Below are 27,944 nucleotides of genomic sequence, written 5' to 3'. Positions count from 1 at the left end.
GATTTTTAGGGTTTTTGGAATTTTTATTTCGGTGCACCTCTAATAATAATAATAATAATAATAATATAAATTAATAATTATAGTAATAATAAACCAAACGATTTAAATCCCGGAATCCAGAATAAAGAAAGGATACTGGCTTGAGTAAGCTCAACACTGTCTACAGAGGCCCTGAGGGCCACACAACAAGTAGCAAAGGGCCACGTCTGCCCCCCCTTGGGCCTATGAAAAAGTCTTTAAAAGCGTTCTTTTAGCCTTCAGGTGTTGAACGCCCCGGGAACCATTTTGCTTAATGAAATCACAACGGGCGAAAATAGTCAACTCGTGGTCTGTTTTCGCAAACAGCTGCTGCGCCGTTTTAATTAATGTGAAATATTCCGACTCCTCCGCCAGATGGGTTTGGCTTTTTCTCTCTTTTTTTTTTCTGTTTTTAAATAATCCACCGACAGAATGACAGAATACAAAAAAAATAATACTCAGCTGTGTGCATTATCTGATCAACCTTTTCACTGCCGGGGAGTCGCTGGTTCCCGGCAGCGCGGAGGATCAGGGCGGTGGGGGGGAGGTCTTTAATCTTCTGCAGACAAAATTACTTTCTCTGGAGAGCCACATTTCCTTCTAAATAACGGATAATAAACCATTCCCTTGCAGGATTGCTGATTATATGCCTCGTTCTTTGATGTGACTTTGCAATTATATATATATTTTATTTATTTTTTTCTGTTGGATAAAAGAAAAATTGCCTTTCATATTGAGGAAGTCGTGATTTAAAGGGGAACTCCAGATAACTCCATGTTCTTTTCAAATGGTTCAAACGTGCCAAAGCAAGCACTTTGTAGGGTCGATGACAACAGCAAAGGAAGCACTTTAACCTCAAAGCCAGTGTTTCTCAACTATTTTTGAGTCAGGTCACACCTCTGGTCACAACTCACACTTTGAAAGGATGTGAAATCTCGAGGCACCCCTAGTACATTCCATGAATGCCTGCCAAACTCAGAAAATGATGTGCGCTTTGACACACGTTCACAGAATGTGTCAAAAATGTGAAACACGCTTGTGGAGCCATTAAGATTTGCCCATTAAGGGTTAATAAACTAGTAATAGCACCCCCCTTCTGAGAACGACCATATAATGACAGCACCCCCAAACCCTCCCTCCCATCCACCACCCGCTTCCCTCCCCCTCCCCACGGAATTACAATATACTGGCAGCACCTAAATTGCCCCTCCCCTTGACCCTCTGGCACCCCCCAGCACTAGCGCACACTAGCAGCACCCAACCCTACCCCCCTTAGGGGGTGAATAGTGTTGGGACAGACCTGGTGATGAGCTATGATTCTGGTGTCAGTGATGCCCAGAGGTCTCAGCGGTGCAGAACTGTGCGCAGAGGTGTCTGTAGTGTGGAGCTGTGCCCAGAGGTGTCAGCGGTGCGGGGCTGTGCCCAGAGGTGTCAGCGGTGCAGAGCTGTGCCCTGAGGTGTCAGGGGTGTGGGGCTGTGCCCAGAGGTGTCAGCGGGGCTGTGCCCAGAGGTGTCAGTAGTGTGGAACTGTGCCCAGAGGTGTCAGTAGTGTGGAACTGTGCCCAGAGGTGTCAGGGGTGTGGAGCTGTGCCCTGAGGTGTCAGGGGTGTGGAGCTGTGCCCTGAGGTGTCAGGGGTGTGGAGCTGTGCCCTGAGGTGTCAGGGGTGTGGAGCTGTGCCCTGAGGTGTCAGAGGTGTGGAGCTGTGCCCAGAGGTGTCAGTGGTGTGCAGCTGTGCCCAGAGGTGTCGGCGGTGCAGAGCTGTGCCCAGAGGTGTCGGCAGTGCAGAGCCGTGCCCAGAGGTGTCAGCGGTGCGGAGCTGTGCCCAGAGGTGTCAGGGGTGCGGAGCTGTGCCCACAAGCTGATCCTATGCTCCTCTGTGCTATCTAGTGGTGGAAATGCTGTGCGAGCGGCATTCCCCCAGCATATGGATCGTGGCGGTGTGAACTGGTTCCACTCACACCCATTCATTTTTGTGCGCCCATGCTTTGGCATCCATTGAAAAACAGATCACAAAGCAACTGGTCTGGTGTAAAAGGGGCTTAAAGGCTAAAGGAAGGAACATGGAGCCGACTTCCCGACCACTCAGGAAGCCAAGCGGCAGGTAATGACCCGTCTTCCGGCTTCCTGACTGGCCAAGAAGCCAGCTCAATGCTTATTGTCTGGGAAGCCAGCTTCCCGGCCAATCAGCATGTAAGCGGCCAAACAGCATGGAGCCGGCTTTCCGGTCAATCAAGGAGTGTGATTATCCGCCGCCTGGCTTCCTGATTGGCAGAAGTACCGGTATCGGTACTCGCCACACTAGGACAGGAGCATTGCCACGCCGAGATTACCAGGTTAATAAAAAAGGGGAACAAAGCCTGAAAAAAAAAACTAAAGCAGCCACCACATCTAAGCATTGGTAAGCTGCAATATATTACAATTGTTGTTGTTAGGTTTAGATTCACTTAATTTCCTTTGAAATGTGACTTCCCCTGTTATTTGAATGCATGCCGTTTCTCTGATGTTCTGCATGGCTTAGACGCTCTGATTTATTCTCGGCTGTCTCCATGAATATTCATTCATACCTTTCTCTCCCTGCGAAAGTCCCTCGCCGTGTAGCCATCTCCATCATCTCCTCAGTAATTACAGTACATTATTTTCCCGCCAACCCACCGGGAGCCCGGCGATGCCAGGCAGACCTGGGCCTGTAGTGGAAAGGGTTAGCCTGGGCTTATTTATTTATATATATAACCATCAGAGGGATTATGTTCACCGCTGATCAATGGGCCCAGCGTTCCTTTCTAGATCTCGGTAAAACCCATAATGAAATATAATTGCCTTACCTAAAGTTCAAAGGTTTTTACAAGCATTGTGCTAAAGAGAAGCAGCCAGGTGATCATTTTCGAAGCCTAGTGAGCTTAAAAGTGGCCTCATTCCATCTTCATGCCCTCCTGTGCCCAGGACAGAGCTGTAAACTAATGATGCATTGATGCCAGTGAGGTGGCATTGCCAGAATTTGCCTCCTGTATTCAGATAAGGTCAAGTTGGCCTCATGTTGCTCCCAGTGCAATGATGTTACTGGAGGTTAGTGCCACAGAGCCGGAACTAGGATGAGTCATACCACCCGGATTTTACAACTCTGGCAATGGAGAGTATGAAGACAGACCGGCACATAATGCATTAGGTGCGAGTTGGTGAGATCTTGATTGGATCACTTTAAGGGCCCGGTGAAATGCTTTCACAATGCCGACAGCTACAGAGATCAGTAAGGACTTGTTTTAAAACGTATTCACTGCTGCTTAAGAATATGTGAACATTTGAATGTCCATAGCCTGTCCACTGTTATACTTTATAATAGAATTAAAGCCGAACCTTGTTTTGGCTTTACTCCTTCAACTGATTTACTAATGTACTCCTGTGACCCAAAGTCAGCATATAGCAGGTTACTGCCTGCTATATGCTGACAGCACAATGCCACACTGCAGCCGGGAAGGATACCGACAATACATGGCTGTCTGGTTGACAGCTGGCTTTGCCTCTCTAGAGCCAGAGCCAGGTGTGCCCACCCCCTCCTCTGTCTGTCCCTCCAATGAGTGCTGGAGGAACAGAGTGAGGAGGGAAAAACCCTTTTATGAGTGGTAACCACTTCTAGGTGCTGGTAAGCTGCAATATTGTTGGGATCCACCCAACTGCCTGATTGCCAGCTGACTCTGCCTCTCTAGAGCCAGTGCCAGCTGTGCCCACCCCCTCCTCTGTCTGTCCCTCCAATGAGTGCTGGAGGAACAGAGTGAGGAGGGAAAAACCCTTTTATGAGTGGTAACCACTTCTAGGTGCTGGTAAGCTGCAATATTGTTGAGATCCACCTGACTGCCTGATTGACAGCTGACTCTGCCCCTCTAGAGCCAGAGCCAGCTGTGCCCACCCCCTCCCCTGTCTGTCTCCCCAATGCGTGCTGGAGAAACAGATTGAGGAGGGGGAAATCCTTACAGTGAGTGGTAATCACTTCTAGGTGCTGGTAAGCTGCAATCAGGTCCGGATTTCCCACAAGGCCACCGAGGCCCGGCCTCTTTAAAGGTAACGGGGGACAATTGATGGGGTCGTATTTTGAACCTGGCCTTGGGGCGGCAAGGAGAGTAAATCCGGCCCTGGCTGCAATATTGTTGGGATCCACCCAACTGCCTCATTGACAGCTGACTCTGCCTCTCTAGAGCCAGAGATGATTAAGCTTTGGGAGGGACGGAGAAAAGACCAGTCACCCTGCACAAGCAGAGAGAGCAGCAGTGACCGGTCTTTATTACAGGAGGGGGCAGAGACCAGACCAGTCACCCTGCACAAGGAGAGAGAGCAGCTGTGAACACCGGGGCTTTGCAGTTTATTATATGGACAGTAATATTCTGGCGTAGGATCACAGATAATAAGGATATGTTTTACAGTAAATGAACACATCTTTATTTACTCTACCCCGGAGCTGTGACGATATTGCCACAGTAACAAATGAAGTCGGTGATTAGGCTCTGCGGCTCGGGCAGTCCACGGACGCAGTTTGATTCACCGCGGATATTGCTGATAGAGAGAAACTGGTTAACCAGCCTCATTCCCAGAGCTCATTGAATGAGCAAGAAACAGAACATGGAGCCATTTGTGCTCCGTCAACTGTATGCGAAGACAAATAATGATTTCTCCGGACGAGCTGTTAACTGTTACAGGGAAGGACGTGTTGGGCCGATGTTTGAGATACAGTATCACATGATAGGTGCAATTCACAATGCTTTACCCAGAAGGATTGGGATCTCTAATTCAGTCATGTGACTTCAGTCTTCATATCTCATTGGACTCAGATCAAAACAACTGTTACTTTATATAAACTAAGTATCCTTGTCCAGGTGTGCTAGCGTTGTGAATTGAGCATATATTGTGTTAAAAAGTAACATTTCAGGTGTTTTATTAAAGCCCAACTATGGTCTCTACAATATAGGTGACTCCTACCAACAGCCATCCCTGGTTCCTGGCATACAAGCAGCTCCTGATGCCTAGTGTCTTTGATTGCTATCATGCAGACACTCCTGCTGCCTAACATCCTTGCTTACTAAAACACAGTCAGCTCCCACCACCTAGCATCCATGGTTGCTAGGCTTCAGATGGCTCACACTGCTTAGTGTTGTTGGTTGCTAGGATGCAAGCAGCTCCTATCAACCAGCATTCTTGGATGCTATCATGCAGATGGATCCTGACGCCTACCATCCTTGGTTGCTAGGACGCAGATGGCTCCCAACACCTAGCATCCCTGGTTGCTAGCCTGCAGATGGCTCACACTGCTTAGTGTCCTTGATTCCTAGCATGCAAGCAGCTCCTATCAACCAGCATCCTTGGTTGCTACAGTGCAGACGGCTCCTGCTGCCTTGCACCCTTGGTTGGTAGGACACAGGCTGCTCTCAGCACCTAGCATCCCTGGTTGCTAGGCTGCAGATGGCTTATACTGCTTAGTGTAATTGGTTGCTTAGACACAAGCAGATCCAATCACCCAGCATCCTTGGTTGCTATCATGCAGGTGGCTTCTGACGCCTACCATCCTTGGTTGCTAGGATGCAGATGGCTCCCAACACCTAGCATCCCTGGTTGCTAGGCTGCACATGGCTCATGCCTCCTAGCATCTTGGGTTGCTAGAAAGCACGCATCTCCTATCGCCTGGCGTCCTTGGTTACTAGGAGGCAGATGGTGAAATAAGCTCCATACGCAGCTCTTCGAACGCAGAGTTTTCCATTTTATGTTTATGCAGCTTTACGTTACCAGTAATGGATCACTGGGCCCACGGAATACTGCTGCGTTCAGATCCCTATCACCACAGCGTCTAACCACAGATCTACAAAAAAAACATAATATACCCCCCAAACCAAAACATCAGATTCTGAACGGAATCTTTGTAAGGTCAGAGTCCCTCAAGGTAACATCCCGGTAATGTGTATGCGTATAATAAATTCCATCTGCTGGCACCTCTCTGTAATGAGAATGGCACTTCCCTTTATATGTCTCTACCATCCACAGTCAATTATTATAAAATCTGTTCATCGTTTCCCACAATCCTTTGCCCTGAACTGTACCCTCGTTGCTTCCATGTATAAAGGTTCGGACGACTTGTAAACATGACACAGGCGTGCCTACAATTTTGGAATATTTCAGTAAAATCAAATACACATTTCGAAGACTTTTCCATAATGAAGTCAATATGGGCCAGACGTCTCCCCGAGTGAGGAAGATGTTTGGTATTTATGTCATCCGGTTGTCCTGGACCTTGCAAGAGGTCAGGTAGACTTGGGCCCTGGGACTGGTCACCTTGTATACGGGGGTTCCATGAAATTTACCCACAGATTGCGGAGGGTGTAGGTTCCTTCGGGGCCTTTTGCCGATGTGGGGGGGAGATTCTGAGTCCTTATATAGGGTTCTCTTCGGCAGGTCCCCAAAGGATCGGGGTCCACCGGCCTTCGGGTTGGTGGACCAACAGACTCAACCCCTGTCAGGAGCCTTGCGCCCCTTATTTAAAGTGCCCCTCCCCTTCAAAATATTAATGAACCTTGCAGTAGAGAACTAGGAATGTGCAACAGTGTGTGCTCCCGCTTCTCAGACCTGCTGTCAATCAGAAAAATGAGTCATAGAGTCATTGCCAAGTTTTTTTATGCATACCACTATATGAAAAGCTCTGGTCAAGAACGGGTTAATAAAGTCCTGTTTTCATCTTTTCTTTTTTCTTCCTGTGTCATCTCAGTGCTGCTCTTTGCAACCACTTCCTGTCTACATGCATTCCATTGGCTGCCTGCATGGCATTTCTCAGGGCATGGGTTTCCTGATGGTGACAACAGTGGACAATGCCTGTGTACTCTTTGTGGAAACAACCACTTGTAGTCTCCATCCGAAGCCTGTGTGACAATGCAGGAGCACAGTTTAGAAAAAGGGAAAGAGCGTTGTCACCCTATAACAGGAAGTACCATCAAAGCAGAATCAACAGATCATATTCTAATGAAATCTGCATATTAACAAAAATACCTTGAAATTATATTAATATGTTAATCACTTGCCATCCAGACGTTGTAATTAAATGGCCGGACAGCTCGCTTCGGATGGCAGGTGTACGTTTTTAAACGTCTTTTCCCGCTCCCCATGGAAAGTTTAAACATTTGAAGCAGCTGGAGATGGCTGTTACATACAAGCATTCGGGTGGCTCTATAGCTCGCATGGTGCCGGGGAGTGTGTACCTCCGCAGGCTATGCCGGGGCTCTGTTGTCCCCTGGCGGTTCTGTGTACATTGATCAGAGGGAGATCAGTGCACTTCCACCTTTTTATCCCATAGTTCTCTTTAGTGTCACAGGAGAACGTATAATAACCTCCTCCCGTGACCCTAAAGCTCAGTATATAGCGGGCTATTGCCTGTTATATACTAAGAGTGCCGCAGCCGGGATGGATCCTGGCAATATTGTTGAGATCCATCCAGCTGGCTGAATGACAGCGGGCTCTGCCTATCTAGAGGCAGAGCCAGCTGTGTTAGAACCGGCCTGTGACAGCTTCATTGTCACACGTCGGCTCTAACTATGAGGATGAGTCGAAATCACTCACCTTATAGTTCTCCTTTAAGACGAAAGTGATGTGAACTACATTACAGATCTGTGCTTCATCAGCTTCTATGGGGTCCCTAGGTGACATTAGGGGTCTAGTAGACCTCTGATGCCTCCATAAAGAGGACCTGTCACTATGTCTGTACTATCACATAGAGGGCTTGTTATATAAACGTATAATGTAGGGGGAAAACATTTTTATTTTTGGTACTTTTTTCTTTATATAGTAAAAAAAAATGAAAAAAAACCCCAGTGGTGATTAAATACCACAAGATGAAAGCACCTCAGTGCTGATATGAGATTTCAGTGATTGGGTTTACATCTACTTGAAATCCGCCATCGCTCATCAGTTGGGCACTCTAAGGGCCGGTTCACACCATAAAGAGTGCGTTCCAGAGCGTTCGGCCTCTGGAACGCAACCCGGCCAGCTTAATTTCTTTTGGGGTGGTAGGGGGATCGGCGGTGCATTCAAGTCAGTGGCCCCCCGCCCGCAGTGCGATCGCCGGCACTCGAGTGCATTCCACATTAGTGTCTGCGTTCCGGTCCAGTGCGATCTGCAAAAATGCTGCATGCACTATTTTTGCAGATCGCACTGGAGCGGAACGTGGGCACCAATGTGCCACGTGCTCGGGTGCCGGCGATCGCACTGCAGGGATGACTTCAATGCACCGCCACGCCCCCTCCTGCCCCAAAATAAAGTGAGCCGCTTGCGTTCCAGTACGTTCCAGAGGCCGAACGCTCTGGAACGCACTCTTTATGGTGTGAACCGGCCCTCAACAAAGTAGCAGAAGGTGTAATGAAGAGGAGATCCGGGGACACAGAACTTTACACACAGCAGCAGTCTCCTTCTCTGTAACATATTATCTGCAGCCCCAAGCGAGCTCTGTGTATTCATTAACACATCCTTATCAGGGCTCGTGATAGAATCTGCAGGTGTAAGATTTACCGCTGAATATTTACAGAACTTGTCAAAATTTTGTTAATAAAAATGGCAATTAAATCCAAACTCCAGCCTTCCCTTCAGTCTTGCACAGTTGTACCGGCTCCTCTCCTCTTCCTCTGATGTCACTGCACACTGCGAGCTCCTCACAATGTGCATTAGAAGCTGCAGCAAGTCAGTTAGAGCCCGCCTCATTTCCTGGCTTGGAGGACATCCAGCATCATCCAGCGCTTTCCTTCATAGCCTGATTGTCCCTGGCCCCGCCCCTTTCATTCATTGGATATCAGGGTTTTTTTTAGTCATGGAGGCTCAGCGTCACATGGGGGTGTTACCTAGCAAATGGAGTGTGCCTAGGAATGCCAGACTGACATCCACCCACGAAGGCATAGTGATATTTGCATAACTTCTCCCAAGAGCCGGCCCACTGTTTGCATCAGGGCTGAGGGCTCTTGCGAGGAGCACTGAGGCAGGGTGCTGTGGAAGCAACGTACAACACCCTGCCGACCCCTCCCACCACCCATGATCTGCTTGCATTGTATAGAGAAGAACAGCGACGCAATGATGACATCACAGAGTCTAAAATGTATTTATATAGTCCCGACAATGTACATAGTGCACATTCACATCAGTCTCTGCCCTCAAGGAGCTTACAATCTAAGGTCCCTATGCATACACATGGGGCCAATTTAGACAAGAGCCAATTCACCTTCCATGTCTTTGTACTGTGGGAGGAAACCCACACAAGCACAGGGAGAGCATGCAAACTCCATGCAGATAGTGTCCTGGGATTTGAACCGGGGACCCCCCCAGTCCTGAAGGCAGAAGAACTAAGTAACATAATGGGAACAGAAATAATTAAACATCATTAGCATGTTGATGAGGGAAAAGTGGAACCAAAATATCAGCCAATGAAACTTCATGTTGGAGCTGTGACTCTGCAGCTGACGGAAATCGCACTTTCCCCAGAATACTGATTACTGAAGTTATCATGACACGGCAAGTTCCAAGATGTCTTCCGCCATGTCCCTGAATGAACTCGGCTCGGCACAGAGAGGCCCGGCTGTGTCAGGTCACGTTGTAAAGATAAGGCCACCGATGTGTCATGGGCAGTGGTCAGTTTCCAGCTTTAGGTCTCCAAAGAATGCAAATGTCCCCATATTCTATCCTGAAAGTGCACATTGATCGGTCAGAAATGCCCTAAGTCCTGTTGTGGGCTGACAACAATACACGGCATTATCTGTAAAAAAATAAGTCAAGGCAACTGGACTTGCTGTATTTTTCCTTGAAGACGTTTCACTGGTCATCCGACCAGCTTTGTCAATTCAGAATGACTTGTACAAATGAGAAAGCTGGTCGGAAGTCCAGTGAAACGTCTTCAAGGAAAAATACAGCAAGTCCAGTTGCCTTGACTTTTTTTTTACAGACATACCATGACCTGGATGAATGAGAACCTTCAGACAATACATGGCATTGTTGTGGACTGAGCAGTGTAAGCCCTGCACAGTTGTCTTTTGCTAAACCTCTTAGCCACTCCCAATCTCTACAGCATAAAGACTAATCATACTGTAGACTGAAATAAGACATAGGAGGACTCTTTGAGATAACACAGGAAGTGCGCAGAGGACACAGGACAACTCTGAAGATTTGATGAAATTGTGCAGCACAGTGGCGTAGTGGTTAATGCCTTGCAGCACTGGGGGTCCCCGGTTCAAATCCCGGCCAGGTCACTATCTGCATTCTTCCCGTGCTTGTGTGGGTTTCCTCTGGGTATTCTGGTTTCCTCCCACACTCCAAAGACATGCTGGAAGGTTAATTGGCCCTGTATGTATGTGAGATAGAGACCTTGGACTGTAAGCTCCTCGAGGGCGGGGACTGATGTGAATGTGCACTGTGCACATTGCCGGTGCTATATAAATACCTGTAATAAATAAATACATTTTAGACTCAGTGATGTCATCACTGGGTCATTGTACTTCTCTATATACTTGTCGGCGCTACATAAATAATAAAATCAACATTTGTTTTCTGCACTTATGGAACAGATATAACAAAAAGCTTTCAAAGGTATATTAAAAAGAGCAAAAGGGAACAGAGAGCAGTTCATTGTTTGGGTTTACATAGAATTAAATATGTATCCGTAGTCAAAACATTGTTTCCTACTTTCTGGGGAAGGATTACAACCCTTTTTAGGTTTTACTTCTATTCGGAGCTCTGTTAGAGAGATCTCCCCTTACTTCCTGTTTTAGGGACGATGTTTTACCAGACAGGAAGTGAAGGGAACTCTGCAACAGGGAAACAGACAGATATATGAAGCTTTGCCAGGTTCTACCATCCACCTACTTAATTTTGACTTCTCTCTTTGTTACTGTTTGAGAGTTTTCTTCACTTCCTCTTTGTTGAAAAGGTTGTCCCCAAGACAGGAAGTAAGGGGATATCTCCCAAACTGAGCTCCAGGTAGCAGGACAACCTAACAGGAGTCCTTCCCAACTCCATCCAGAACTTTAAAACACTTTGTTTGGGCTACAGATACGCTTTAAATCCGAAGTGTAAATTTGCATCACATGGGAGTATTTTAAAGTGAACCTGTCACTATGCCCGCCCAGGTTGGCCACATTGTCTGCTAGTATGTATCACGTTTTCATGCTCCACCACCACACTCTTTACTTGCTGGAGTTCCAAGCATATCGACTCAGTGTCACCTGGTTGGGGCGGGTAAGGACCTTACTCCCTTTTTTTACATGACTGTGCTCAGGTCTAACTATTGGCTGCTCAGGTATCAAATACTGCATTATGGGAGGAAGGGGAGAGGATCACATGCTCCTACATACAGGGCTCTCTGCTGGCATAGCTGAGTAACAGTCACACCCCTCAACACAGAATTGTATTGTAGAGGAAGAAGGGGGGCGTGTCTGATCATGTTCTGTTACTGAGTGCTGATTATTTGCTGCACTATGGCCAACTCTTGAACCTATTGGCTGCACAAATGTTCAGGGAGGTTTCTGGAACAAAGGCAGCAGGCTGTCAGTGAACCCATTAGCCTCGTATGAGCAAGTTGCAATGCCCATTCTTACGATATGTAAAGTCTTAATTGGTGTGTATGATGATTTCCAAGTCTCATTTCCCTTTTGTTGTCTTTTTCACACACAGTTGGACACGGACAGAGCAATGGTGACAGGATGATAGTATCCGACTTCCATGTTTATGTCAGGGACAGCCTTCAGCACGTGGACCTCATGCGGAAGGAGCACCCGGATGTACCGCTGTTTATCTGTGGGCACTCCATGGTAATAACCCTAATATATATATATATATAATTACAACAGGAGGGACAAAGGGGTTTGGTTCCAAAAGAGGGACAGTCCTTCCAAATGGGGGGACAGTTGGGAAGTATAGCCAGCAGTGAACCATGCCCGTGTAATGTGGCCAAACTCCATTGCAAGCCCATGTGACACGGTGACAAGGCAGAAAAACCATTGGGAGACAGGGACAGTGTTGTCACGCTAAAACAGGAATAAGGACCCACGTGGCAGGATCGCCAGGGATTACTTTAAGGAAATCTGCAGATTTAAAATACTGAAAATTACTTTTGAAATGATATGAACACGTTGAAACCTCTATGAGATTCTTGGGTTTGTATCTACTTTCAAACATATTATTAAAGTACATTTCCTGTTGTCAGATCTCATAATAATAGGGCTGAGACACCATCATGTAATATAGTTAATTGCACATGTGAACACACCCTCCGTTTCATCATATTATTAGATATAATGTTCTCCTGACGATGAAAACTTTTGATGAAAAAAATGAAATATATAAAAAATTATCAAACCATAAATAAGATCAATTGTAAATTAGGAAATTTTGCAAATTTTGCCCCTTTTTTTTCTTGGCCTAGGGTGGCGCTATCAGCATTTTGATGGCCAATGAGAGGCCGGCCGACGAATTCTCTGGATTGATCCTAATATCACCGTTGGTGGTGCCAAACCCGGAGTCGGCGTCTTCTTTCAAGGTGAGTCCAGGATCTGTCCAATCCTCTTTGGTGATCTGTGCTCCAAAAAGCGCTTGTGTGGCAATTGTCTGGGCCATTGGGGTAAACACACGGCTGCACATGGCCAGGGCATATACAGAAATGGGTAGACGCATCATATGTGGCACTGTGCGCCCCTGTTATTTGTAAGCTTACTCGGTTCTAAACCCAAATTGAAGTCTCACACCTTTTTATTTCTTTATAGTGCTGTAAAACCCCATTTGGAAATGCCTTAAAATACCCTTTTACCCTTTTTACTGCTCCTGGCCCTACCTCTCCAGTGCCCTGCTTTGGCAGAGCTGAGTAGCAGCCACACCCCTCATCTTAAGTGTCCTCACCCAGCATTGTATTGCAGAAGAAGAGAAGGGGGCGTGTCATATCAGGCCTGTTACTAAGTGCTGATTACTTTGTGCACTGTTGCCTATTGGACTGCACAGTCATATTTAGCCCCACCCCTCCATCCTGCACAACTTCTGTAACAGGAAGGCGGAGGTAAAACAAGGAAAATTGAGAGTGTAAATAGAATATCTAGCTGGCTGCCTTTCTATCTCTGATACTTCAGTTGGGCTTTAAACCAACAGCTAAGAAACCAGGTACCTCTATTTGTCCCACAACAGGGATAGGCAACCTCAGCGCTCTAGTTGTCATGGAACTACAAGCAGGGGTGTCCTGAGGCCGGGTGTCACCCAGAGCTGGTACCAGGTGACACCCCACCGTGACGTCATCTTCATAAACGTGCACAATGACCTCACGCGCATGCGTAGCCATCTTGGTGATACCTGCCTGCGGCCATCTTGGTGATGGACGCTGGTAGAGACAGAAGGGGATGTTCACCCGGCAGGATAAGGTATGCCGCCTGGTCCCCTCCTCTCTCATGCAACTGTCGGGCTCTCGGCTCATGACCGAGTGCCCGACTTTTCAGAGGGGGTGACACCAAAATGACTGTCATTCATTTTGGTGTCACCTCTCCAATGGTACAGCAAAAGTCCTTTTAGGACAACCTTATGTTCATTTATTGAGAAACATGTCAATTGGAAACAAGGGGCCGGGCAGGGTGCCTTCATCAGGCTTAACATTGCCTAAAGAAGGGACCTTGCGTGGCTCACGAAACTGCCTTGTTTCCAATTTACATGGTTCTCAATAAATGAACACATGGTTGTCCTGAAAGGACTTTTGGTGTGCTAGTGATATTTCTTCAAATGATCCATGCAACCAGCGGCGCCATCCGCAGTCACTGCGAGCCCCCTCCCCTGTCATAGGGGTATCTGGTAAGGAGTGCAACAAGACCTTCATACACCCCTCCAGAGGTGTCACCCCCCGCACCCCCCTAGTGACGCCACTGACTACAAGACCCATGAGGCACTGCAAATCTGACAGCCACAAGCATGATGGCATTTGTAGTTTCACCACAGCTGGAGTGCCAAGGTAGCCTACCCCTGTCCTACAAACATTTTCTGGAAAGTTGCAGTTATGGGTTAATAGAAATGATATCAGTAAATGTATATTCAGAAGGTATTAAAGGAAGCCTTTCATGTACAAAACATGGAGGCGGCCATTGGTGACGTACTCTGAAAAACCAATCTGTGTGCCCGTCATGCTAATCCTCTGGCTCCAGTACCTCGAGTCTCTGATCCAGGACATATATGGACTTTTCTCTGACTTTTTTGCTCTAAAAGCCAGTAGGTCGGTATAAGAGCCACGGAGCATTTTCAGAAACATGTTCTCTGCAGCCCCCTTTTCTTTTCTTTCTATTAAGTTTTGTTTTAATTTGTGTTTTCTTAACAGGTGTTTGCAGCTAAAATTCTAAACCACGTTCTGCCCAATTTCACCCTTGGCGGCATTGACCCTAACTGTTTGTCTCGGAATAAGCAGGAGGTGAGAACATTCAAAGCTTTGTGCGGTTATCTTAGAGCTGTACCTTCACTTGCCTCACGTGTCGGCTTTTCGCAAGCCCGGCTCCAATCCAAACTGATGGGGGGAGAATTTACTAAAACTGGAGAAGCTATGCATAGTGACCAATCAGCTTCTCTCTTCAGCTTGTTCAAGGAAGCTGCCCATGCACCTTGCGATCATCGGACAAAACTTTTCCGACGATCAAAACGTCGTACGGCGGCCCCATCCTGCCCCGATTATCGCAAGGTTGAATCAGCGGTAGTTAAAAAAAAGCACCTGTACGAATTGCGGTAACCGACCGCACGTATTTTCGTTTGCGCATGAGCAGTATAAATCGTACGAATTTTTACGTACGGAAACGCCACTAACCTTGCAAAAATCGCACGATAGATCGAAGTTTTCTAACCTGCTGGTTACTCAAAAGTCAAAGGATTGTACAGTATTTGCGGTTGTACGCTGCCCATCAACCTTACGAATAGCGGACGAAAACGCGGTCGCATACGAAAATCATCCCATAATATGGGCACCATACCTGTGTATGGGCACCATTAAGCTTTAAAAATGAAAGCTAGAAGCTGATTGGTTACCCTGTACAGCTGCTCCAGGCTCCAATCTTAGTAAATTCCCCTTTTTGTCTTTGTTGTCCTATAATCTTATAGGCCTCCATACAATACCATGCAAAGTCCTAACAAAGACATAGAGGGGAATTTATCAAAACTGGAGCAGACAAAACCAATCAGCATCTCTCTTCAGTTGGCTCAGGTAAGATTTGAAATTGAGACAGAGAAGCTGATTGGTTGCTGTGCAAATCTGCTCCAGTTTTGATAAATCCCCCTCATTGTGTAAAGCTGAAACGCTACACAAAAAGCCAAATGTTGAAATATACTTTCATGAACTGTCAAAAGATTTACAACTCTGTCTAGCAACTTTTATGATTCACACACTTCCTCCAGACACAGTGGGTGGCACTATTTTCTCTGTTAGAGTTAAGGAATACAGTGGTGTCACCGACCACCCACAGCCATGGGTGAATGGACAATGAAGGAGATGCAACACACTGATAGCTTCACAACTCTGCTGTGTCCTCCAGCCAGCACCTTCCCTGCAGCAGAGCCTGAGTGGCTGCTAGTGCTGCCATTACTGCCCCTCCCTCTCCCAGTCTGAGTGCTGCCTTGCTGGAATGACTGGTATTCAGAGACTTATACCAGTTGTGTATGAAAAGGCATTATATTATTTTGGAGGCACTGCACACAGGGCCGGATTTACTTTTTCTGCTGCCCCAAGGCCAGGTTCCTCAATGCGCCCCCCCCCCAACCCGCCAAACCCCCTCCTCCATGGAGAATGGCAGATCTGCAGGCTGCATACAAGCATCTCGGCGACATTGCCGCGATCTCTTGTACAAAACGATTGGCGGCTTCCCGGCTGTACATTTAGCTCTGCTTGGCCAAAGCAGGGCTAAATGTAGAAAACAACTACCACCCGGCGCCCGGAACTGCATGTCCCGAGCATCGGAAGATAGGAATTCCACACCCTTGCTGCCCCAAGGCCGGACCTTGGTTGGCCTTGTGGGAAATCCGGCCCTGTCTGCACAAATGAATTAAATACAGTTCCTTTTATATCCTCCCCGGAGTTCAATGTTCATTATGCATGGATGTCATTGTCGCTTTTTGTTTACTGACAGCCAGCGACCATCACTATCAGAATGCAGACCGCCGTAACCCTGATCATGACCCCGTCTGTATTGCATCGGATGTAGCTGGTCACATGGACTATAATTCACCCGTCTACCTCATTTTCCGCTTCAGCTGGCAGAAAGGGGTTTGAAAGGTCACCGGGCTCTGAATTATACATTCTCATTCATATTTCACAGCCGATTTCCTCCATACGTCTACTCTCAGGGCGCACTTGACTGCGGACTGCGGCGGCGGTTAGAAAAATAAGATGAAAGCGGGGACAAAGCTGTAGATCCGTGTCAGGGTTTGGGAAGGACAATGACATTTACAGCGACTAGAAATAAGAATGTGGCGGTATAGGAAAGCCTACAATGAAGGTGTTATGATTGGAAGGGAGTCAATACATTGTGTAGCCAAAAATGCGTAGACATTAAAACTCACAGAAGGCTAAATAGGTACCAAATCCAGTTACTATTTGATGTACAAGTTTTATAAAAATAAACTTCCTTTACCTATTCTGACTGAGCCAAATCCTCCTTCATTTGTGCCTCAAACGCTCCCCTCCCAGACACTGCAGCTCAAAGTGGGCGGGATTCAGCAACACAACACAGGCAGTGCTGTCAATCCAGAAAGCAGTGGGTGGGATTAGGGGTCGCCAGGGGATGATTGACAAGCTGCAGGCCTTGAATCAGCAGTGATAATGTTGATAGCCATGCCCGGGGCCGTACCTACTTTCATGCCGCCTGAGGCCGTTGAGCGGGAGGGGGTTGCTGCTGCTGTTGGTCATCCCGTCCTTGGTGGCTGTGTGTGCGTCTGCTGGTCCTGGGAGAGAGGGGGTGCTGATGCTGGCCGTCCAGCGTATGTGGTGGGACAACCTGTCCCACCCAGTTCATAGACATCACTTGTTGCGAGGAGCAACCATCCAGAGAGTCTCGCTCAGCTCCCTGGTAACCGATGACATCAGTGAGCTGGGCAGGAACATGGACAGAGCGTCACAGGTTGCTAAGAGCTCTTAGCAACCTGGGACACTGTGACCACCCCCGCAATGAAGAATAATAAGGAGACCGCATTATAGGGATGGCCCGGGCCACGCCTTCTGCAACATTTTCTCACCCCAGTGTAGTGCAGGCAGGCGCACCCCACCTGAGGGTAACAACTCTGCTATGAATTCAGGAGCAGTGCAGCATTGTTGCCACCCCATCACAGGAAGCTGCATTAGGTGGACTTGACAGGATCAACAAGCATTTATAGAACCTTGCTGGGGGTTGGGGGGGGGCCAAGAGAAAACTGTAAGTGCAGATAAGTACTGCAGCATATTTTAATGGGAGGCCATAGTCCTACTTTAATCATAAACTTTTTAATGTGTGACCCTTTTCTCTCCTTGAGGACAATGTGTCATTCATTAACTGGTACACAAACATTCTCAGTGACTGGAAGAAAATCTGTTCTTGCCAATCACATTCTCCCTAAAGTGATATTAATGCCATTTTAATGACTCTTATTTACGGACGCACAGATAACGTTTTTTCGGTATCGAGTATAAGTACCAATATTTTTTTTCCCGTACTCGCCGATACCAAATACCGATACCGATGGTCCCATTAAGGAAGCCAGGCGCATAACTAGTATGGAAGCCATCTCCATGCTCCATCGTCATCAAGTGACGAGGAAGCATGGAGCCAGCTTTCTGGCCAATCAGGAAGCTGGGTGCTGTGTAATGACTCGTTGCCCGGCTTCCTGATTGGTCGAAGCCGGCCAATCAGGAGGTCGGGCAACGAGACATTACACGGCGCCTGGCTTCCTGATTGGCTGGGAAGCCAGCTCCATGCTCCCTCGTCACTAGCTGACGAGGGAGCATGAAGCCAGCTTTCTAGCCAATCAGAAAGCTGGGGGGCGGATAATAACTCCCCGTCCAGCTTCCTGATTGGCTGGCTTCCCAACCAATCAGGAAGCTAGGCAGCGCGTCATTACACGCTGTCCAGCTTCCTGATTGGCCGGGGAGCCGGCTCCATGCATGGAGCTGGCTGGCCGACCAATCAAGAAGCCAAGTAGAATGTAGTGACTCATTGCCCGGCTTCCTGATACCGAAAGCTCAAGTATCGGGCTAGGCATCGGAACATCGCCCAAATAATCAGCAGCCATTATTGCACCGGCACTGCTCCCTACTCTTATTGGTTGCAGTGGGCAGCAGGAAACTTTACAAATGTGACCAGGACAATGGCGGGTTACATCTCCATCTTCCACCAGACTATAAGACAGGAACAGAATGTTATAGCCGTCCATACTGCACAATGGCACAGGGAACTAGACTCTATCTCAAGGTTTCCCTTTGTTGAGCTCCGGGGATTTCTTCAATAATGAAGCCGTTTTCGGAGATGGAAGAATGTGAATATTTTAGCTGATACTTCAAAGCCAGTTTTCCAAAAACACATTGAAATTTTAGTGAATGGATTGAAATAATCCCATAATCTGGAAGAAAGACGTTCTGTGGGCATTATGTTATCTTGGCAATGTGGTGTATATGGAAATACACTGCTGTCAGGATATTTTACTTTAATATTGGGGGGTCATTCTAGTTCCGAACATGGGGACCTTTATCTGAGGCGTAACTACAGATCACGGGCCCCGTAGCAAAGATGTGATGGGGGGGGGTCCCCCTGTCAACACTAAGATCTCAAAGACTCTTCTTGTGCATCTGACGTCAGCTTTCCTACACTGTAGACTTTACAGAGGATTAGGGTTGTGATCAACTGCAACCACTCCAACCCTCCAACCCTTAATGATACAGGACTGTGCTATCTTCACATGTTCTATGTTTAATTTGCCTCAGCAACCTAATGGGGCCCCCTTCCACCCCCCAGGCCCCATAGCTACCGCCTGGGCTGCTATGGCTATAGTTACCTCACTGTGTACAGCAGTTGTGAAGCAAAGTTGACCCTACTTCTACTGGTGGATTAGCTCATTACTTTGTGGCATTTGCTGCAAGAATATGTCAAATAAATGAAATAAATAAAATTGAAATAAAATAAAGTGTCTGAATGGAAGTTCACGTGTCTGGCACAGTCATTTTAATATTGTTGTTTGTCTGTCTAGGTGGAATGTTATGTCACTGACCCCTTGGTTTACCACGGCGGACTGAAGGTTTCCTTTGGAGTGCAGCTCCTCAATGCCACGGCCCGGGTGGAGAAGGCGCTCCCGCACTTCAAGCTGCCCCTGATACTGTTCCATGGCACCGCCGATAAGCTTTGTGATTTCAAAGGCTCGCAGTTCATGATGGACACCGTCCCCAGCGAAGATAAAACACTAAAGGTAAATGCATGTAAAACAACAATGAAAAAACAAATATCGGGATACTAGTTTCTATTTTCTAATCTGCTCCAAAAGGGTGACGGCTGGAATCTGAGAGCGGCACGGATATATTCATTTTCAGTTTTAGAAGAGCTTGTGTAGAGGTTGGAAGCGTGCAATTGTCTAAAATATGTTTGTTTGCTGTAGCATTAACAGTACTTGTCAATGGAAGCAATCATTTTGAGGGGTGGGGAGGGTCCAAGTATTTTTGGCCATATAAAGACTGTACGTTCCCTTTAACGCTGACATACAGGCAGCATCCGCCAAGCATTTTTATAGCTTAAAGCTGAACTATAGGTATATATAAAAGACACAAATTGTTATCATTCTTCCTGCTAAGAAGCGGCTCTCATTGGTCAGCACGGTCAGGTGACTGCGCTAACTAATGAGTGATGGCCATTTGCGAGCAAAATTCAAAATACAGACGCATACGCTGCCATGTACGGAGTATGGATAGCATACCGTCCCCGGTGAAGGGGAAGGAGCGTTCGGCTAAAAGTAAGTATAGCAGGCAGGGGCGTAACTAGAAATCACAGGGCCCCATAGCAAAATTTTGTATGGGGCCCCATGATTTCTAGTTATACTCCTTGCAGAGCCCACCTGAGGGTGAACCTGCAGAGCCCACCATATGCTCTCTATGGTGGGCTATGCAGGGTCCCCCTCAGGTGGGCTGGTCGAACTCCTTACCTGTCCACTTCCTCTTCATACACGGTCGCTGATGGGCCCCGCCTCCTCCCCCGTTGCCAGGCCCGCCTCCTTCTTCGTCACAGGGCCCCGCCTCCTCCTCCTCCACTGCCGGGTCCAGCCTGCTCCACTGCCGCTGCTGGCTCTCATTGACTCTGTGGAGAGGAACGCGCTGCTGCACAGATTACTGTCAGTGATCTGAACAGCGGCGTGTTCGTCTTCAGCCGCCAGTGAAAGCCACCAGCAGAGGATCCCATAGCGACCCAGGCGGCCCGCACGGCATCTGCCCGGGCCCCACTGTGCCCCGGGCCCCATAGCGGCCGCCTGGGTCGCTATGGTGATTGTTACGCCACTGATAGCAGGAGAGGGGCGGGAAAGCGGTGGGGGTTGTTTAGAGGGGTCCAGATTGGTTGAGGTAATTACATTTTCCCAAATTCACCTGGAAAAGTGGAATTACCCTTTAATACATCATTAAATGTGTTTTTAAATGTACACCATGTAAGTACCTTTCACTGTACAGTAGCAGGGTGGGTATGGAAGCTGTAAAACTGCAGCAGAGGAAAATCAAGTGCCCTCCGCTGCTGGGCAGGGCTTTGTTGTGTGGAAGAGCTGTGTAAATCTCAGGGCTGGATGAACAGAAATGTAAATCTTTTGACAGGTAAAACAAATCTTGTATACCGTATGTATCTCTTTTGTGTATTAAGCTGGTTGCCTGGAGTTCAGGACTGAACGGCTGACCAGCCAAGCTTGTTGTTTTACATTGATGACGGCACATATTAGCTCAGTTGATAACGCCCAGCCGGTTTCCAGCTTCACTGGTGGTGATAGAGCAGCACTTGGAAGTCCTCGGTTCCATTAATAGTTGGGAAAACTGTTTACAGTTAGGGATCGGCACAACTCGGAGTTTCCGTGTGGAGCAGATGACTCAGGAGTCATTGGGGAAGGCAAAATTAAAGGGAAATACAGTGGAAAACATTATTAACCCTTACAGTGGGGCTACCCCATGCACTGCAAGGGTTAAAAGTTAATTGGTGTAAAGGTTAAAAAAACTCACCTGAACCTCTGATCCGTCCGGCTGTGACAGCACTCCCTCCAGCCCGTCTCGTCCTCTCCTCTGCTGCAGTAATGTTATCCTCACGTCCTCTACACTATATGATGACTCAGGGACCTTAGACTGCTGCAGCAGAGGGGGAGCAAGGCAGAAGGGGCTGATCTAAGAGCAAGCCGACTCCGAGGATCGGGTGAGTATAACTTTTTTTTTTCCTAGACACAAACGAGCACTTAATCCTTGCAGTGCGAGGGTAGTGCAAGGGTTAAGAATTTTTATTTTCCCCCGGAGTTCTGCTGTAAGGTGGTTTTGAAAGTTTTAAAGGGTGCAATAACTAAATGGTTCTTGAGGGTTGAGGAAGACTTCTTTAAATGTACAATTTGACACGGTGAACTCCTCGGGGGCTGGGACTAATGCAGTGATGTGTGCTAGAAAGTGCTGCAAGAATATGTTAAATAAATAAAATACATTTAAAAAAAATAATTTACAAAAAATATATATTTATTTATTTATTTTAAACATGCCATATCGATGACATCAAGAAAGTCTGTTATGTCAAAGAGGGAAATCCAACATCAATTTCCAGTATTCAGACGCTGATCCCTATTTATTGGGATCTGCTGACGTTTCTTTTGATGCTGTATGCACGGCCTGTGCCCAGTATATACACTTGTACGAGTGAGTATGAACTAAATATGGGAAATTGAATGTACAAGCTGCACATCATCTTGTTAGAGGGATTTATGTCTACGGATGATAATATCCAGCTGTCACAATGACTGCGGGCACTCACGGTTTGCGCTGCAGCCAAGATATAAACTCTGCACTGTAGATACCATCTGTGTTGGTATTAATAATTATATTACAGTTGTCGACAAAAGGCTGAAACACCAGCGATCCCTACGCCACACATTGCAACACGTAGACCAGTTTACAGTGACACCTGTACAGAGAGAAAGTCCGGAGCTGGCATTGATGCCCTGCTTCTGAAGATGCTAGGTGCCTGGCTGCCTTTGGTTTTACTTGCTAACATGCTGATTAGGAAACTCCTGAACTGCATACTTATCTGGGGTTAGGGCCTCAAAGTACTGAAGTAGTTAAAGCATTTATCAAAGGGAAATAGCAAAAAAAACGTATTCTTTTACATCTCTGGAATACTTGCATATTACCCCAATAACAGTGCAAATACAGGTAAATAAGTATTGGTGTGCCAGAAATATATAATGTGCCCCTACCTTCCACCTTGATATGATAGTGCAGCTCTGAATTCCTATGTGGTGTCAGCCCTGCCTACTTCACTTCTGTTGGATTACAAAGACCACAGACCTCTCCTTATCTCAATAACCCTTCCTCATCTCCTCTCCCATCCTCATCTCTATGCCCCTCCTTACATCCATACCCCTACTCTACTCTACTCCCTCCTTCTCTCCATAACCCCTCCTCTTCTCCTGATCCCTCCTTCTCTCCATAACCCCTACTCTACTCTACTCCCTCCTTCTCTCCATAACCCCTCCTCTTCTCCTGATCCCTCCTTCTCTCCATAGCCCCTCCTCTTCTGCTCCCTCCTTCTCTCCATAACCCCTCCTCTTCTCCTGCTCCCTCCTTCTCTCCATAACCCCTCCTCTTTTCCTGCTCCCTCCTTCTCTCCATAACCCCTCCTCTTCTCCTGCTCCCTCCTTCTCTCCATAACCCCTCCTCTTCTCCTGCTCCCTCCTTCTCTCCGTATCCCCTCCTCATCTCCTGCTCCCTCCTTCTCTCCGTATCCCCTCCTCATCTCCTGCTCCCTCCTTCTCTCCGTATCCCCTCCTCATCTCCTGCTCCCTCCTTCTCTCCGTATCCCCTCCTCATCTCCTGCTCCCTCCTTCTCTCCGTATCCCCTCCTCATCTCCTGCTCCCTCCTTCTCTCCGTATCCCCTCCTCATCTCCTGCTCCCTCCTTCTCTCCGTATCCCCTCCTCATCTCCTGCTCCCTCCTTCTCTCCGTATCCCCTCCTCATCTCCTGCTCCCTCCTTCTCTCCGTATCCCCTCCTCATCTCCTGCTCCCTCCTTCTCTCCGTATCCCCTCCTCATCTCCTGCTCCCTCCTTCTCTCCGTATCCCCTCCTCATCTCCTGCTCCCTCCTTCTCTCCGTATCCCCTCCTCATCTCCTGCTCCCTCCTTCTCTCCGTATCCCCTCCTCATCTCCTGCTCCCTCCTTCTCTCCATAACCCCTCCTCATCTCCTGCTCCCTCTCCTCCCCCTCCTCATCTCCATAAACCCTCCTCATTTCCATAGCCCCTCCTTATATGCAGGCAGTGAGTACAGAAAGTTATCAGCTTACAAGATTTATGGCAGAATGAACGGGTATTATTTGCACTTATGTATCAGATATGGCAAAACACTTTCAATGGTATTTTTAACAAACCAAAAGGGAGCCAGTAAGAGAAGCTCATTGTTAGGGTGTACATACACTTTAAATTGGCATAATAGCCAGGTAACCACAATTTCCATTTTTAATAGTGTGACTGGGGTCTTAACCAATCGCCACAATTGTTATTGGCTTCACATGCAATTCAAAATGTAAAGAAGATGTCATGATGTCCATTCATCCTACTTCTATGCTTCGCAGGTGTATGAAAATGCTTTCCACGTTTTGCACAAAGAACTTCCCGAGGTGACAAATGCCGTGTTCCAGGAGATCAAGAGCTGGATGCTCCAAAGGCTAGAGGCGTCCGCACCAGCTACGGTGACAACAGAAGGGACAAAAAGTACTTAGGGGCCACTACACCCAACAACGTCCTGATGGACTCTCGCGTCCTCCCATAATAGCCTACTTCAAACTAAGCCTCCATTCAAGTCACTTCTCAGCTGAGCCTCCACGCTATACTAACTCCTCTTCCTAATGGCCTCCAGCTCCGATTTCCAAGTCACAGGAAACCACCACAGGGAACTCTGATGGCGTAGGACAACACTTGACAAAGCACAAGAAAGCCACAAATGCAGCCAATGGAAATCTCTCGCCGCACTCAGCTGGGGTGGATGCACAAGAGGACCGCGGGAGATTTCAGCTCGCAGACAATATGTCTCTACGAAGGATTTGGGCATTTAAAGTTCTCAGCAATAATTTTACAATGTGCATCCACCTTCCCGGAAGCCTTGACTTCACCGGAACCGCATAGAGGAAAGACTCCCGGGTCTACAAAGAAGCCTCGACCTGTCACCGTAAAGCACAAAAAGCAATACGATCTCATCGTCCGTAGGAAGAAAACAAGAATGTATATCGCGCCGTTTGCTTGTTTTTGCTGGCGGACCTCCGGGGAAAAAGCGACACAACTGTGTTTTTCAGATCAGCTGTGAAGGAATCCTTTGTACATATTCCCTTTTACCTGTTTTAATAGATTTTATTACACATTATATATATAAAAAAATAATAATTTAATATGTTAATATATTTTCTGCCTGTGTAGGACAAGGCGGGGAAAAAAAAAAACCGTACCGGTAGGTTTTTTTAGATTATTTTTTCAATTCTAGAAAAAAAAGTAAATTTGTGGCCTTTTTGCCTGCTAACCGCTAATGTATGTAAATTTTTTATCTGACCAAGAAGACACAGTGATTTCTGTTGGGTAATGTGCTTTAGGTTATCTTTGGCCGCAACAACAACAACAAAACATAACTTGAAAAATACACTCCGGTGGAACACAGAAGGTTATTATTTAAAGTGAACCTGTCTTCTTTAGATGTTACTAGCTCCATAGTAATGTTAAGCCTTTGCATTCCCTACTCGGTCACAGATGGAGTGCTCTGGGTCGGGGAAGAACTACAGCTTCCTGGAAGCGTTGCGTGCAGGGAAATGTAGCTCAGAGGGTGGAAGATTGCTCAGAATGATGTTGCCCCATCCAAGGGCACTCTGAATGTCCTGCTATCTTTCTGAAAATACTTTGCTGTCATGCTCAGACTACAACCGGGGCCGGACTTACTCTCTCTGCTGCCCCAAGGCCAGGTTCCTCAATACGCCCCCCTACCCGCCAACTCCCCCCCCATGGAGAATGGCAGATCTGCAGGCTGCATACAAGTGGTCTCAGCAACATCAGCGAGATCACTTGCACAAGACAAGCGGCGGCTTCCCTGCTGTACATTTAGCTTTACTTGCCCAAAGTAGGGCTAAATGTAGAAAACAACTACCCGCCCGGCGCCCGGAACTGCATGTCCCGGGCGTCGGGAGATAGGAATTCCACACCCCTGCTGCCCCTCTACTCCCTGCTGCCCCAAGGCCGGGCCTCGGTTGGCCTTGTGGGAAATCCGGCCCTGACTACAGCCTAGGTGCTGATTGTGTCACTAACCCAGAACAAGTAGGTGCCCAGGTCCGATAAAGTGTCAGAGGTTCAACATTAAAGGGATGTCCTCGGTGCAGACCTAAACGGAAGGATGAGCCAGAGCATCTCAAAGCACATATTTCGGTCATGAAGGGTTCGCGTTACAGAAACTGGACTGGACTTGTCTGCGTCAACATGCTTTGGGCTTGTGTCGATGGGCAAATGCATCTTGCTTTCAGGTGCATGCATTTGAAAATCAGTTTGATATGCCTCTGAGATCATTCAGAGTTATTTAACAGGTACATTTGACCTGCAGTTGATCTTCTAACCTGCTGCTGACTTGCTTCTATGCAGCATTAACCGGCATTTGTGCTCTTCCTGACTTGTATGGGGAGAGAGGCAGTTCTGATGTAATCAGCAGCCCATCGACAGGGCCGGCCTTAGGCCTTTAGGCGCCCTGTGCGAGAAAGCTTTACATCCATCGACACAGGGCTAAGTTTTCTACAAAATCATTGACTCCTGGATAGTGTCCACAGTTCACTAAATGATCCCACTTGTTCCTGGAGTTTACCTTTAACCAATAAGAAACTATTGAAGATATCCAGAACGCATGTAGCAAGCCTCAGGCCGCTGTCCACCTTGGGACAGTATCAAGAAGTAGCAGCGCCCCGAGTCAGGATAGGAATATAATCAGTTTGTAGGTAGAATTGCTTTTATGCCATATCTCTTTTTGGTTGCGTATGGCCTTCAGTGCTACATTGCTCCTGGAGTTCACCTTTAACCAATAAGAAACTATTGAAGATATCCAGAACGCATGTAGCAAGCCTCAGGCCGCAGTCCACCTTGGGACAGTATCCAGAAGTATCCCCGAGTCAGGAAAGGAATATAATCAGTTTGTAGGTAGAATTGCTTTTATGCCATATCTCTTTTTGGTTGCGTATGGCCTTCAGTGCTACATTGCTCCTGGAGTTCACCTTTAACCAATAAGAAACTATTGAAGATATCCAGAACGCATGTAGCAAGCCTCAGGCCGCAGTCCACCTTGGGACAGTATCCAGAAGTATCCCCGAGTCAGGAAAGGAATATAATCAGTTTGTAGGTAGAATTGCTTTTATGCCATATCTCTTTTTGGTTGCGTATGGCCTTCAGTGCTACATTGCTCCTGGAGTTCACCTTTAACCAATAAGAAACTATTGAAGATATCCAGAACGCATGTAGCAAGCCTCAGGCCGCAGTCCACCTTGGGACAGTATCCAGAAGTATCCCCGAGTCAGGAAAGGAATATAATCAGTTTGTAAGTAGGATTGCTTTTATCCCATATCTCCTTTTGGTTGCGTATGGCCTTCAGTGGCCCATTGCTCCAAATGGTAACGAGAATGTAGACACAGGGAATGCCAAGTCTATGCTTCCCCATAGGAATTGCCGGAAACACCTCTTCCTCCGTCTCATGGAGTGTAACAGCGGGTTAGAAGTCTTTCTATAGTGTAGCAAAACCAACGAGAAATAATAGTTACCAAGTTAATGGCAAGGTTTGCCCAACATGCAGTGTCAAATGGGTCAGAGCAGATGGCATTAGATTTTGAAGGCATCTGCTCAGGTTGGGCCTGTGGGTCCAGGTTATAAACATCCTTTGTGAGTCACTGGCGCATAACAGACGTTTCAGACACCTGATATACTTTATATATGCTTGTTCCAGGTCAGTGACCAAATAGGATAAGGACAGCCTGCCTGTGGCATTGCCCCACTTTCTAACCTGACAGGTTCTAAATGGGCAAAGCCTCCTAGTGGCCCCATCCACCAACCCACTTATACTCCCATGATGCTCTGTTCCTGCAGAAGGCAAACCCTGGGTAATCTTCTTGTTGGATAGTGTTAGAGGTGGCGCAGAGTTGATGACATCAACCTTCTTCTTTAAGTGTTTGGGTGATCCAACACTATCCTGGAGGGAGGTCCCATGTTCCCCATAGTGTTGGGTAGTTATGATGACTGTGATGGAGGAACAGAGGAGTGGAGGAGTAGGGAGTATAAATGGGTGGGAGCAGGGGCTAGTAAAGGAATATGCAGCTTTTTTCATTCATTCTCATTTAGGCCTCGTTTACATGTGAGCCGGCCCCTGAAGAGCAGTGGATTGCTTTTCATAGGGCAGTTGAAAAACAGGTATCCGGCATTCAGGGGGCAATACTGACACCTCCTGAATGTGTTTTTTTGTATCCCAAGGGGCATTTTCCACGGAACTACCGTGTGCCTCGTTCACCTCTATAATCCACCTCTATACATGCTGTATCATTTTTGCCTGGCCGCAGAGCATCAAGGTTGTGGCAGCACTGTACAGCAATGCCTGGCTGCAATGTTGACTTTGCAGCGGTTGGCCAGGGAACAGTAAGGCTGGGTTCACACCTGGGCGTATCGAATATGCGCGTTTGTCGCACGTTTT

At 47.3% G+C, this 27,944-nt stretch overlaps 1 protein-coding gene across 3 annotated transcripts in view; it reads left to right on the top strand.

Annotated features, from left to right (window-relative positions):
- The window catches only part of MGLL (monoglyceride lipase), a 55,450-nt gene extending 30,552 nt beyond the window's left edge, over positions 1-24,898 (top strand). For 2 of the 3 annotated variants that reach the window (XM_018553946.1, XM_018553947.1), the window contains exons 4-8: positions 11,690-11,826; positions 12,441-12,554; positions 14,358-14,447; positions 19,232-19,447; positions 23,827-24,898. In XM_018553946.1, coding sequence (XP_018409448.1) covers positions 11,690-11,826; positions 12,441-12,554; positions 14,358-14,447; positions 19,232-19,447; positions 23,827-23,973 — 704 coding nt within the window. In that variant the 3' untranslated portion in view covers positions 23,974-24,898. The remainder of the gene's footprint in view (positions 1-11,689; positions 11,827-12,440; positions 12,555-14,357; positions 14,448-19,231; positions 19,448-23,826) is intronic. The other variant, XM_018553948.1, reaches the window with a different exon arrangement.
- Positions 24,899-27,944: the final 3,046 nt, after the last annotated feature.

This window comes from Nanorana parkeri, unplaced genomic scaffold (assembly GCF_000935625.1).
Source record: "Nanorana parkeri isolate BGI_ZX_2015 unplaced genomic scaffold, ASM93562v1 scaffold135, whole genome shotgun sequence".
Classification (NCBI taxonomy): domain Eukaryota; kingdom Metazoa; phylum Chordata; class Amphibia; order Anura; family Dicroglossidae; genus Nanorana; species Nanorana parkeri.
Note: the sequence above shows the minus strand (reverse complement) of the source record. Positions and strands in the feature narration are given on the sequence as shown.